This window comes from Dendrobium catenatum, unplaced genomic scaffold, assembly GCF_001605985.2.
Source record: "Dendrobium catenatum unplaced genomic scaffold, ASM160598v2 fragScaff_scaffold_156, whole genome shotgun sequence".
NCBI lineage: Eukaryota > Viridiplantae > Streptophyta > Magnoliopsida > Asparagales > Orchidaceae > Dendrobium > Dendrobium catenatum.
In genome coordinates, this window is record NW_021318618.1 from 11,071,366 (window position 1) to 11,085,133 (window position 13,768).

The following is a 13,768-nucleotide window of genomic DNA, read 5'->3' on the forward strand; positions in this document are numbered from 1 at the left end:
TATCTCATGTCACATTATCGAAAAATAGTTAGTCTCTTCATAATTGTTATGGTGTCACTTGTTGGTTGGTTCATAATTGTTTTTTAATGCTCTTCAAATTATCTAAGGCAGTGACGCTTAGTGAAATGAACATTTCAAGCTGAAGTGTTCACTAAGGTCTTACAATTGTTATAAATATTATACTCCCAAGAAATTTCTATTCACTTGACCACAATAGCGTAGAATGATTCCAACATTGATGGTCATGAAAGATAAAAATAGAAGGCTAAAAATCATTTAAAGTGTAATTGATGTTAAAAAAAGCTAAAATTAGATAATTCAAATCAATATTTTTTGTGATTTGTTTTATTGGTTGGGAAATATATCAAACACAAAACTAGCTACCCAGTTTTTGCTTTGCAATAAACGCTAATCTTATGTTTTTTATCATTCATATTCTTAAGTTTGACTTATTATTAATGCATATGCTTGTGATATCTACTCCAGGTACAATACATAACACTAAAAAGTCCACCATAGCAAGTGTCAACATTTTCTAAATCATCCAATGGCATCATTGTCCTCTCCTCCATCCACTGGCAAACTAAACTACTACTACATACTCTGCATATTCTCATTTATCTTCATTGTACTCCTCATCATCAGCTTTATCGCTATGGGTTGTTGCACATGGTTTCAACGCCAATTTCTCTCAATGCGTCGCTTGCTCAACCGCAACCATAACGACTTGGAAATGCATCATTGGATTTCGACGTTCAAATATCACAAGGAAGCAAGAGTTGGAGGAGAGGAAGAGGGAGCAGCACTAGAGTGTGTGATTTGTCTATCAACATTCAATGAGGGAGATGAGGTTAGCCAATTATTGTCATGTAAACATTTATTTCATGCATCTTGCATTGACTTGTGGCTCAACACACATAACAATTGTCCGATCTGTCGTGGCATTGTTATATTGCATTCTATGAATATGTTCCCTTAGTTTTGATTTCTTAAGAAAATTAATATCATTCCATTGGAGGAAGATTGTGCCAATGATGTCTGAAGGTGTTGGAAAATTTATTTGTGATTTTAAATTATTTTTTATGTATCAGAGAACGACTAGCATTTAAAATATTGTCAATATAAACACTTTGTATTTTTTGTGAAGAATGATAATCTTCAAACTCATTTGAAGCATCATTACGTTTTGGATGTTTTATGTATGGATTCATTACGGTCATCTCAAGGAATTTGGGCTTCACTCTTTTGTTATGAAGAGGCGTATCTCTTTCTATTGTTATTGATTTTTGTCTAATCAACTTGCATGATAGTGATTTTTAAAAATTGCAACAACATTTCTTTTTGTGATTAAAATTACAGTAACAATATGTTAAAACTATGACCAATGCCAATATTTTAGTAGCATTAGAAAGAAACAATATGTATGTCTGTTTTGACCATCCACATAAGAGCTAGAGCCTATTCTTAATATATATATAGACAACAAAAGGGAGTAATAGGGGAAAATATAATGAATAAAAATATTCTTAATAATTATGAAATATTTAGGAATAAAATTTTACTATATATACTACACACAGGGTTCTAACATTTAATTGAAAATGAAACATTCCAATAATCATTAAAAAAATTTCCATCAAAGCAAAAAGCCAAAAAAGAAAGTTTTAATTATCTTCATTCACTATGAATGCATGCAAAAAATAGGAAATGCATTAAATCTTATATAAATGAAATCTTTTGAGGTTCATAAATGTCCAATGACTACATTCAATAGATCTATCAAAGGACTTTGGCTCAAGCAATATACTTGTTAATTTGTTTGTTGTTAGCTTCATAATGAAAATGAGATTAGAATAAACAAGTCATTATATATCAATCTTAATTAAAGGGGGATTTGAAGTTATCTTTTCTAAGTTATTTCAGATTAGAGATGGATTATTTTTAAGTGATTTTTTTCCTGTAGCTTGGAGAAAGACAAATAGATTCATGTACTGCATAGGGAGGTTATTAACAACAAAATTTCTTAAAACATTCAAATATTCTCAAACCCAATCATATACAGCTTTACATATAGAGATGTTGCTCCTGTATAAATTATTTTTTTTTTATTTACCATTTATCTGCTTTGCTGATCCTCTTCCAAGACTACATTCAATAGATCTATCAAAGGACTTTGACTCAAGCAATATACTTGTTAATTTGTTTGTTGTTAGCTTCATAATGAAAATGATATTAGAATAAACAAGTCATTATATATCAATCTTAAAGGAGGATTTTCAAAGTTCTTTTACATTAGAGACGGATTATTTTTAAGTGATTTTTTTCCTGTGGCTTGGAGAAAGACAAATAGATTCATGTACTGCATAGGGAGGTTATTAACAACAAAATTTATTAAAACATTCAAATATTCTCAAACCCAATCATATACAGCTTTACATATAGAGATGATGCTCCTGTATAAATTATTTTTTTTTTATTTACCATTTATCTGCTTTGCTGATCCTCTTCCAATACTGAGCCTATATTTTACATCAGGAAAATGTCAGAGAATAAACACGTTTAACGATAGAATTAACTGTATTGAAAGCTATAAATGAAAGCTCTTTGATAAATGACATAAATACATGCCCACATATTCTGCAAAAGTAAAATATTTCAATGAGAAAATATGCTCAATCAAAATATATAAATTTAAAATAATTAATTGTAAATTATATTCATCTTAAAGTAAATTTAATAATTATAAAACTAACTTTAATCAAATTTAACCAAAATTTTTCCATGTAAATCAACAGTAAGTATGGCACTTATGTAAATGGCACATCATTAATGATAATTGCCATGGAAGCAACTGTCAACTATAGATCTAACCAAAAATACCACCCACAGCACAAAAAATAGCCTACCAACGCTCTTTCTAGTGATACAACAATTGTTTGGTGGGCGAGTGCATTTGGGAGGTAGTGCGGTTGGGAACCTCCCCGTGGTCGATTCCCCTCGAGCGGCAGCACCTCTTAAGTGGGCCCAATCAAGTGCGGACTAGGAGGTTTCTGGGGTGGGTGCCTCTTCCAGGTCAGTCGAGGATTATTCACACCGCCAAGCACCCTTTCGGGGGTGACAGCAGCTGGATACCCCGTTCCACAAAAAAAATTGTGTGCGCGTGCCAAAAGTTTCATTTCCATATGAACTATAGTAGCCCAACATTACTAGGACAGCTAATACTCGCAAGCTCAAATAGTTAGGATATAAAGTCTTTAATGACATGCCCAATCATGCTAAGTTCTACTATGGCTTTTCTCTGATGCCATACCAAAACTAAGTTTATGTCGTACCTAATCTACATAGCATACCCCATATTTTATACAACATGATATTCTCAGCTTACCTTAACATTTTTACCAGAGATTTATCAAAGAAACCATCATTTTTGACACATTCCAACATCCATTCATGCCTTTATACAGCATGATATTTCTCAATTTAAAATAAATATAAAATAATATGGAACTCATTCAGCCACAAGATTCCTTGGAATAAGAAGGTAACATGCAAAAGTTAAAGACGGTTACCTCAATTAAACAATATCTACAGCTCCTGCCCGGGCATTTTTAGCTTTGTGAGCTTATCTCTCCACAAAGCTATAAGACAAAAAGAAAAATTTAGATTGATTGCAATAAATACTTCATACACAATGAATGCTACTATCACGTGCCTGCATCTTCAAATCTCTCCTCTAGTACTGCTTCATTCATTTTTTGAACCAAATCAAGCTCCTCAATAAGCGGATCTGGTTCTTCTGGTGCACTGCAAAGGGAAAGTCAAGCTTTTGATGCATTAAACCATTATTTAATGGATGATCGTAAGCTATTTACAACAACTAAAAGAGAATCACACAGAACACTAAAAAGCTTTTAAAATAATTGCACATAGCAGCATTTCCATGAAATAAACTTACCAATGAAGATTTTTGTTGTAATGTCATGCAAAAAATACGTGAGATATTTGTAAAGAAAAATACCATGAAAGGTGCATTAAATTTCACATCAGTCGACAATAAGGCTGACACCAAATAAGAAGTTTATCATTAAGGAAGTCGGTTACCATCTGAAGTATGACAAACAACATAAGAGAATATAAATAAAAAAGAATGCTATTAATTTCAGGTGGGAACGGGGATGGGGCCAGGAAAGGAAAGCTCTTCATCAGAGATAATGAACATATAAATTTTTCAAGGAACTGCAACTCCCAACGTTAATGAAATTTTAGGTTAACAACCTTAAAGAGATTATATTAAGGAAGATTAAAGTAGTGACCAGTGCAAACTTTTCAAACCTTCAAGAAAAATAACAGCCATTAAAATGAGAAATGGCAATTCCATCAAGTAAATCATGCGATAAGACGAGATGGAAAAAATATTTGTATAAATGAACTTTACAAAGTTTGATACCGTTAAATGAACTCACCACCAGAAGGTATTTAAAAGTTGGGTAGGATCAAATTCTAAGGCTTGAGAAAGGTCAAGCAAAAAGTCCAAAAACAATCCTCAGTAGAAAATGAAGCGGAGTTCTATTATCCAAAGTAAAGAACTAAAATTAAATGGCAGGTGTGGATGTGGCATGAGATGAGAAGCTTTCAACAGTCTAAATATTTCTTTTCAATTAAAGCCAAGTTATGACTAGTTATTACTTATAGATACACCAAGAGATACAAACTTAATGAAAACTATAGTTCTTTTTTCATTTCTTTTCTTTTTTTTTTTTAGTGAAAAAAAAGAGGCAAAAAGAGAGAGAGAGGAAATAATACACAAGTTGAAGAAAGGACAATGATAATCCTAGAATGCCTAAAGAAGAATTTCACGATAAGTGATTAGCTGTGAATGTTGTCTCCTTTCATAGGAAGTTCTCTATGGAAGCATGCTCACACTCTCAAATATTCCTCAATTGAAGGTGGAATAGCACAAAAAAATTTCAGCACTTAGAAAAAAAAATTCGATCATTCAGCACCCACCACATTATCTTATGGGGTATATCTAACAAGCGAAAGGAGATCAAGGGAGGGGATGGCCTACCAAGGCTCTTTGGATGGGACAAATGAATTAGAATTGAGAAAATGAAGAGTTGCATGTAGTTTCCAAGACAGTAAGTAAAACTTGATTAATTTTTTAAAATTTCTACAAGAAAGAGACGGACACCTTAATAAAGAAAGAAAATATGGACGGTCTAGTGATTGGTTTGAAAGGGAAATTTAAATTGTTTTAGCACTTGTAATAAATGCATGCCATGCAAAAGTTCACATCATACATAAAATCCTTGCTATAAAAATGTAACTCAAAAAATGAAGACACCAAGAAACTTAGAGATAAAAAAAAACATGATAAAGAACCTTGGATATATGAAATAAAAACTTTAATGACCATGAAGGTGATCACGACAATAATGCAGTAAATCAATTTCTATCAACTTTGAAGATGAATTCACCACCAGTGAATGAAGCCCTTGATATTCTTGAAGAATATTTGGAGAAAGCTGTTGAAGCTCCTGAAGTGGCAATCATCAATAATCTAATAGAGAAAGACACTTTTAAAAAATAATGTACTGCTGGACCCCACCACATGCACTTACAAAAAAAAAAAAGTTCACATCATGCATAAAATCTTCACTATGCAAATGTCACTAAAAAATAAAATACATGCTCAAGACCCTTGGTACTTGTAATAAAAACACTGATGACTAAGCCAATAATGCAATAGATCAACTCCCCACAGCTTCCAAGAATTCACCATAATGAATAAAGATCAAAATATATTTAAGTAAATATGGAGAAATTCTTGGAGATCCTCTAGTGTCAACCATGAATCATCCAATAATTAAAGACGCTTCTCCTCCATAACAAGCTCTGTCAGTTTGAGAGTGTGGTCTCATTGTCAAGATGAAATGCAGTCACGGTGATCTTTAGCCACAGCACTTCTAGAATGAAGGCCAGAAAAATAATCCCTGCTCCTATTCTTCGAGATAGATTTAACAGCTTCTAACTTTCTAGCGAATTAGATAAATGGGTTGCCTTAAACTTACGCCAATACACTTCAAAATTGCACGTCTTTCACTTCCAACAAATAACATAACATGGACTCAACTGCTGCACTTCGAGAAAAAAAAACTTTCAATGATTCAACAACCACTGTATAAGCCATTAAAAGGGATCTGTATAACAAAAGAGAGGAAATCATAGCGATCAAGTCTTGCAAAATATTAAGTAATTTTGGTGGGAGACTTGAAGAGTAGTAGGTAGGTTCCAAAAAGGTACTTAAATATTAATTAAATTTTTTATGTTTTCTATGAAGAGGGGACCAACAGCTTAATAAGACAGAAAACGGGCTAGTGATTGACTTGAAGGATAATTTAAGTTGCTTTGGCTTTTATTATAAATGCATGACTGCAAAAGTTTACATCATACATAAAGCCCTCATCATATAAATGTCACTTAAATATAAAATGCATGATAAAGACTATCATTAATATGGACTCAAGGCCACAGGCAATCTTGGGTAATCCTAAATAAAATTCATGCATATTAGCACAAGTAAGAAAATATATATACCAAGATTTTGCATAAAAGCTGTCCTTGTTAAGCCTAACACAAGGTTACCATCCTAACAATGTTTTCATAAGGAGAGGAGGAATGAATCTGTCCTCTACTAAATAAATAGTCTCATATTCAATGAAAATATAAAGCAATGTCAATAGATAGCTAGAAGAAAGTGGCAGGTTGTCGAGTCTAATGTAGATGGCAGAGGGTTACTAGCCACTATTGTAGACAGACAAACTTTTGTAGGTGAATGATAGCAATAGTTGGAAATGGTAATTCGCTCAAATGGTGTGAATGAAAGTGGCACGAGAGTGGATGAAGGCACTCTAGGTATACAACAATTGTAGGAATACACAACCTAATGCGACAACAAAAGATTCGCAATTAGGATAGTAAGCAATGCGGATTACAAGGGCATAACAAAAATCAAAGAAGGGTGTTGAGCGGGTGCAAAACACTGGATCTCATGGGGTAGGGGGCGAACTAAACGACTTGGTCTCATGATGTATGAAAAAAAATAGGAAGTGCAATGATGGGATGTGGTGATTAAAATTGTGTTTGAGTTAGAGATGCAAAGTATGGGTGAGCAGTAGAAGCAACAATGCAATGTACAGAATGTGGCGGCACGGTGTGAGCAAAAAATGCACAAGAAAGCAAAGGTCAAGTGTAGTTGGACAAGTGTGTTCGATGTGAGAAAGACATGATGCAACATGACAAAAGGAATATTGGATGTAAAACCTAGGAGAAGGCATTGTAGGAATTGGCATTATAGTATCTTGAGGTTGAGACGTAAACTTGGCTCTAATATCACCTTATAAAGGTTAGTTGGTAAGAATAGAGGTAGACGAGGAAGAGATGAAGCAATAGAGAAGAACTAGAGGGAGAGTTATTGTAGACTAAGAGAGAGATTGAAAAACTCAATATTCAAATTATTTTCATTCAAAAATAATAATCTCATCCTAGCCATGATGTATTATTTACAGTGAAGGAACCCTAGGATTCAAGAAAACAAAGCAAAAAAATAAAAAAGATAGGAAAAAAAACATATTAAATAAAAGAAAGAACAAATTCAAATGGTCCATAAATACATAGTTTGAAATAAAACAAGGAAATATCTAATCAATAATCCCTCAATGCTAAACGTATATCTAGATTGGACAGTGATTAAAAAAAGTCACGCATCTCACATAAAGTTAGTCAAATTTAAGCCACAATTTGTACACAATAATATCATGATGGTATAATACAACATCGACATTAAAGTCATGGGAAACTCCCAAAAAGTACATACCAAATAAAAACCAGGTGCAAAAATTGTGTGAGCATTTTTAACAACACTGAAACTGAATTAAGTAAGATTAATAACTAAATGAAAAACAATTCTGGAGGTCAATTCATTTCTCACTTAAAAGCAAACAATAAACTCTAAAAAAAGAGGAAAAAAAAAACTTATCATCATTGCTATAAGCGAAGAGCAAAAAATTGTTTAACAGATGCAACTATAATATGTCATTAAAAAAGAATTCTATTGGAATGGCTATTTTGCATATTCGTCTCATCTCTAAAATTAGCATCAAATTACATAATACATTAAAACAAAAACAATAGAAAATATAAGCAATGCAGGGTACCTGTCAAGAGATACATCATAAACCATTTTGGTAGTTCCTGCTCTCCAATTTCCATAAACAACTTTAATAGCATCTTTCACAACAATTTCCTTGTTAACATAAATTGGAGCCTGTGCAGAGTGAATTTCAGTACAGCTAAGGTTTCAAATATTATAAATTCTAAGGTAATTGTTTACAAAATGCTTAAAACAGAAGATCAAGGCATTATGTTGGTTGATAGAACCATATCACGAAATGCTTTCCTAATTGAGACTATTTGAAGAACCGTGAACAGCATAAGCATATAAATATAATACCTTGAATCTTTCTGCCAAATTTAATGCATCTGAGGGACGGGCATCAATGCATATACTGGTATTGTCTGCATCCTGCAAATTATTAAATCAAAAGATAAAGAATGGTTCTCTGAGAAGTTGGTAAAATGGGGGCGTACACAGTGCATGGAGCTCCCTCTAATGCAATGTTTGGAGAGGGCTTGATGTACACAGTGTTTTACCCCTGCAGGTGCAAAGATGTTATTTCTGTGATGCAAACATAAGACCTCCAGAATGCACTAGAGGAAGCTTAAACCGTGCACTATGCCTTCAGACTGACTATTAACTAAGGATGCTGAATGCTTTCATCCATTTCTAAAACAATGCAACCTGGAAACTATCCCCAGGCTATACTACACTAAGGACATCAAGAGACACATTGATGATCCTATGGAGAGACCACACGACCATTAGGTAGATCACAGCAGTGACCTACATCTCCATCCCCATCCCATTCTCGGGATGCATATCAATTTTTCTAAGACTATTTACATAGAATTGATCACTCTTCACCACCTTTCTGAGATATATACGTGCATAGTATGTATTGACCACCCTGTTTGTAATACGCACCATCTTTACCTGAAAAAACAAATATTTTTCTTCATGAGGATTAAAATAAATTACTTACAAAAAATAGTGTATCTAATTAACTTCTATTTATGTGGAATAGTACATTTTCATAAATGAGTAGACCATTTGTAAATATCTTTGTCCTAATAACATATATGCAATGACAACGAATCTGTCCATGTTTACAATAAAACAAGTCGCAATGTCTGCCACAACACAAAGTTTGCATCAACTCCAACCACCTACAATAGAAGTCAATGAATCATTGTTGCTAAACACTTTCACTTTGAAAGAGTTGGCTCTTTTGATCAAATGGTCAAAAGAACCAAGCTTAAGCTATTTTATTGAACTCATACATGAAAGGTTCAAAATTTTTCAGCAAAAAATTTTTGACCATCATAATTAGAAATGACAGCTTAATTCAGCTGAAGTCGTTCATCATCATATTTTGGACAGGAAATCCTTGCATGGAGCTTTAAGTAGGTATAAGCTTAGACAGAAACTCAGCTAGCTTCATTTCCTTTTAAACTTTTACATTAAGCCCTATGGTACAACAAAACATATAAAAAAACATCATCAAAGAGTTGCACCCAGTACCAGTCAATATTGTAGAAGTTCCTAACCTCATAGCCGAATGTTCCCACAATATTTTTGACAAATTGAAACTGATCAGGGCATTCCTGCATTAAGTTCATATAAGAGCCAACCAGCAAGTTTAAAAGTAAAGATCAACAAGATACCTCATGTTCTTCACCAGAAATAGCATCAATGAGCCTAATAATTGCAAATTCCCCTTAATAAAGAAAACGAGAAGAAATCATTCGTCCATTAAACAAAAAATAGTTTTCAAACTAAATATAATGTATGATTCCTGAAACAGAATATAGTGGTTATCATGTTTGCATACCTACAATGATAGGCAATAATAGGTCTCCGTCACAAGCAATTTTCAGAAAAACAGTTGGACTCTGAAATCTCCTTAAAAAATCATGACCAACAGAATGAACGTTGTCTACTCGTCTTCTATGACTAGAAAAGGGGTATTTTTTACCGGACAAGTGCAATTTAGTCTCTTCTATAAAACCCTGCTTCCACGAGTTGTAGTGTCTGACCGTTTCTGCATGAGAAATCATTGCTACAAATAACATACATAAAGGGAGTGCTTCCTGACTGAAATCAGAAAGAGAAAAGCCAGCATTTATCAAGTAATTTGAAAGAGAACGAGACTTGAACCCAACATGCTAATCTGAAGAGGAAGGCTTCTGCATTTGGAATTTTTGCTTAGAAATATTTATAGGGAACAAAATAAAACTGTATTAGCTACAATCCTAGATTGGCGTCAAAGAAATGTATTGACAAAATCTTTAATATGTTTGTCTCCAGATTAATCATCATAAACTGCCTTATCCAAAATGATTAAGCCTTTAATAATACTTTTTTCATTATTTTCTTTATAGAAATAAAAAGTATGCCTCCACCCATGGAGTGAGCACAGCTTTACGAGTGATTCTTCAACATTTTCTTCCATGAACAAATTTCTATAGTAATGTTCATAATTAATTTTATGAAGAAGAGATAACATAGAAAATTAATTATTAATGATTACATATCTCGAGGGAATTGGTACACAATCCAAGGGAGAGAGGAGAGGGGAAGAAAGTGTACATAAACCTAGGGAAGAGAAAAAGATAAAGTGAATACAAACCGAAGTAAGGAGAAAGAGGAGAAGAAGATTCAAGCCACCAAACTTGTTTAAATATTCTTCGGCAAATTCATAAGATCCTAAGGCAGCACTTCTATCAACGAGGATCTTCAATACATGCAAAAGTTATTTAAGACTAACAACAGAAGATATAATGTACCCTTATTACATATTTAAAACATGAAAACGCACTTAAAATATGTTGAAAATTATTTTGATAGAGAAGCATGCAACAATTGCATGGTGAAGAATTGATGGCTATGATGGTCCTGCATCAATTCTCCTTGGTTAAAAGAAATTCTATGAAGTGTTTAAAGACCCAATGGCGGCCATGGTGGTGGTAGAGAACATAAGCATCTTGTTTGGCAGCAATAAAAAGAAATGTATAACTACGAAAGTAACACCAGGGCTTCAGCTCTAAGTGTCATCAATCATCATGCTAAAGTATATGATAAGCAATCCGAGCAAGAAACACATGGCAATCTGACAGAAATAGCAGTAATAGAACAAAGTCATTCTTAAGTAACTACTAACTAGTAATGGAAACAAAATATAGTTAAATAATATGTATCCATTTCAAGATGGAGGTGATCAAAATTTGTATCCATATTACTCCAATATCATATCATACTCAAGCACAATCACTATATAATAATTCAGCTCGGACTTTAGACCAAATTTCAAATCTTAAAAATTAACAATCTTCCTTATGAGCCAAGTCATAATCAGATATTGGCCTGTCGCCATAACAATGTTGATGTAGTGGATCGTCGGAAGAATCGACCTGCAAGAAGGATTTTTGTTCCCAATCCAGGGAAGAAGAAGAAACAAAGCTTCAAAGCTTTCTAATGGGGATAATATCATTCAATGAGTCCTTTCTTCTTACACATTCCCAATTTATAATACTAAAGTAAGAAAAACCTAGAGAATCCTAGAAGATTCTGATAGGAAATACTTGATTTCAAGTAGTTCCTAACCAAAACTGAAGCCGAACAAGGAGAAAACTGCTGTACTTGATGAAATGTAATTGATATACAAGTTCAATCAAAGTGACTGCTCAACAATGAATATCATATTGATGATAAGAGAAAAAATGACTAGAATAGTATAATATATAATGATCGTGGTATAAAGTATAAGATTCTTCGACCCAATGCTCTGCAAAATCGTGATCATAATTATGGCAATGAAAATATGAAGCAAGTCTGCTAGTTTATTTATTTAAAAAATATTGCTCATATTCATAATCATCTTAGAAGAAAATGCCTCCTATATGTCATGTCATATATCCGCAATGATCAAACATGTGTTTTCATTTTTTTTCCCAAAAATCAGAGTTGAATGTTGACAAGATGCCCCAACACAGTTGAAACATGCGTCAACTATATATAGCAGATGGGTTAGATATTCGAGCCTCCTAAAATCTTGTTTCTTACATCAACTTGTAGTTGATTCAATTCTTGCATACTCTTATTTCCTCTTTGGTGCCATATCAATCCCTCTTTCAAAATCAGCACCTCGACGCTGAAAATCAGCACCTCGACGCTGAAAATCAGCACCTCGACGCTGAAAATCAGCACCTCGACGCTGAAAATCAGCACCTCGACGCTGAAAATCAGCACCTCGACGCTGAAAATCAGCACCTCGACGCTGAAAATCAGCACCTCGACGCTGAAAATCAGCACCTCGACGATCATTCCCCGTGCTTATCTCCTCTCTGGAGAATGGCTCTAGAGGTGGCATGTCGTCGTCACCTTCAAGAATCTCCACCTCCGGATTCCTCCTCCCCCGGATTGGGTTCGGATTTCCTCCTACGCCATGGCCGTCAGTGGTCTCTCTCACTTCCGATGTGTCCGGATGGGTCTTCATCTCCAATAATTTCTTCATCATTTCTTCCATCGCCGCGAACCTCCCTTCCAACCTCTCATTGTTGGTGGAGATCTCCATGAATTTCCCCTCCAGATCTGTCTTCAGTTGACCAAACTCGCCTTCTAAAGCTTCCACCTTCTTCCCGGCCATCTTTCTTTTAACGGATCCACAAAAATCTTTTTCCGGAGACGACGATCTTGCTGAAATTTCAGAATTTCAGCCGCCGGTTGTCCCGAATCGGAGCTCTGATACCAATTTGATAGGAAATACTTGATTTCAAGTAGTTCCTAACCCAAAACTGAAGCCGAACAAGGAGAAAAACTGCTGTCTCCAACAGTGGACAGCAACTATGCGCAGGAAAAACAGTGAATATTGCGAGAATATTGGGAGACAACGCAAGCAAAGACTTGTATTTTTACTAGTAGACGAAACAAATAGCAAGATACAATTTGTTCTTCAATTCGAGAGGAAGAACGTACTCTCCAAAGTCTCCGGCGAAGCCAAGAGCCCAAGACAAAACCTAGATCTCAAGAGAAAACTCAAATTCAAGATAAGCAGCCAATCCCCCCAAAACTCCTAATTATACAAAAAAATCATAAAGGATAATAATGGACTTCCTAAAACAGCCTCCCATTCAAAAATTTTCCCTCCCCCATGCGTTTTAGCCGCTGTTTGGGCCCCCCGACACGCGCTCCGCGCGTTCCGTCTGGTTCCGCCCGACGTTGGTTCGTCGGGTGTAGAACCGGACCGGTCCAGCTGGGACCGGTCCAGGCGTAACAGATTCTAGAAAGCTTGTAACAAACTTGTAACAATCAAATAAAATAAGCCAAGGGACATTATAAGCTAAAATGCACCGCATCAAATGTTAAATTTTCTGATCATCATGTGAAAAATACTTGCTTGAAACTATAACTCAATCTCTACCACCAAATCATGCTCATGTTCAAGTACATCATCACACATAGGCTCGATTGCAAGCAACTAAGAAACATCATCAATTCAAAATAAGTCTGTAGTGAAAGTGGTGAGAATTTGTTGCTATTTTAAAAGGTAAAACTCGACCTTGCACAACGAGCATGAAGTCCAACGTTAAA

At 34.5% G+C, this 13,768-nt stretch overlaps 1 protein-coding gene across 6 annotated transcripts in view; it reads right to left on the reverse strand.

The window, feature by feature from the left end:
* Positions 1-2,269: 2,269 nt before the first annotated feature.
* The window catches only part of LOC110096216 (bifunctional nuclease 2), a 16,450-nt gene continuing 4,951 nt past the window's right edge, over positions 2,270-13,768 (reverse strand). The window contains exons 2-11 of one of the 6 annotated variants that reach the window (XM_020822040.2): positions 10,011-10,220; positions 9,844-9,896; positions 9,701-9,783; positions 9,207-9,345; positions 9,104-9,112; positions 8,513-8,584; positions 8,217-8,326; positions 3,713-3,804; positions 3,570-3,638; positions 2,270-2,519 (exon numbers count right to left, since the gene is read on the reverse strand). In XM_020822040.2, the coding sequence (XP_020677699.1) occupies positions 3,586-3,638; positions 3,713-3,804; positions 8,217-8,326; positions 8,513-8,584; positions 9,104-9,112; positions 9,207-9,345; positions 9,701-9,783; positions 9,844-9,896; positions 10,011-10,220 (821 nt within the window). In that variant the 3' untranslated portion in view covers positions 2,270-2,519; positions 3,570-3,585. Of the gene's footprint in view, positions 2,638-3,569; positions 3,639-3,712; positions 3,805-8,216; positions 8,327-8,512; positions 8,585-9,046; positions 9,113-9,206; positions 9,346-9,700; positions 9,784-9,843; positions 9,897-10,010; positions 10,221-13,768 lie in introns of all 6 variants that reach the window. The other 5 variants (XM_020822038.2, XM_028692560.1, XM_020822042.2 and 2 more) reach the window with 5 other exon arrangements.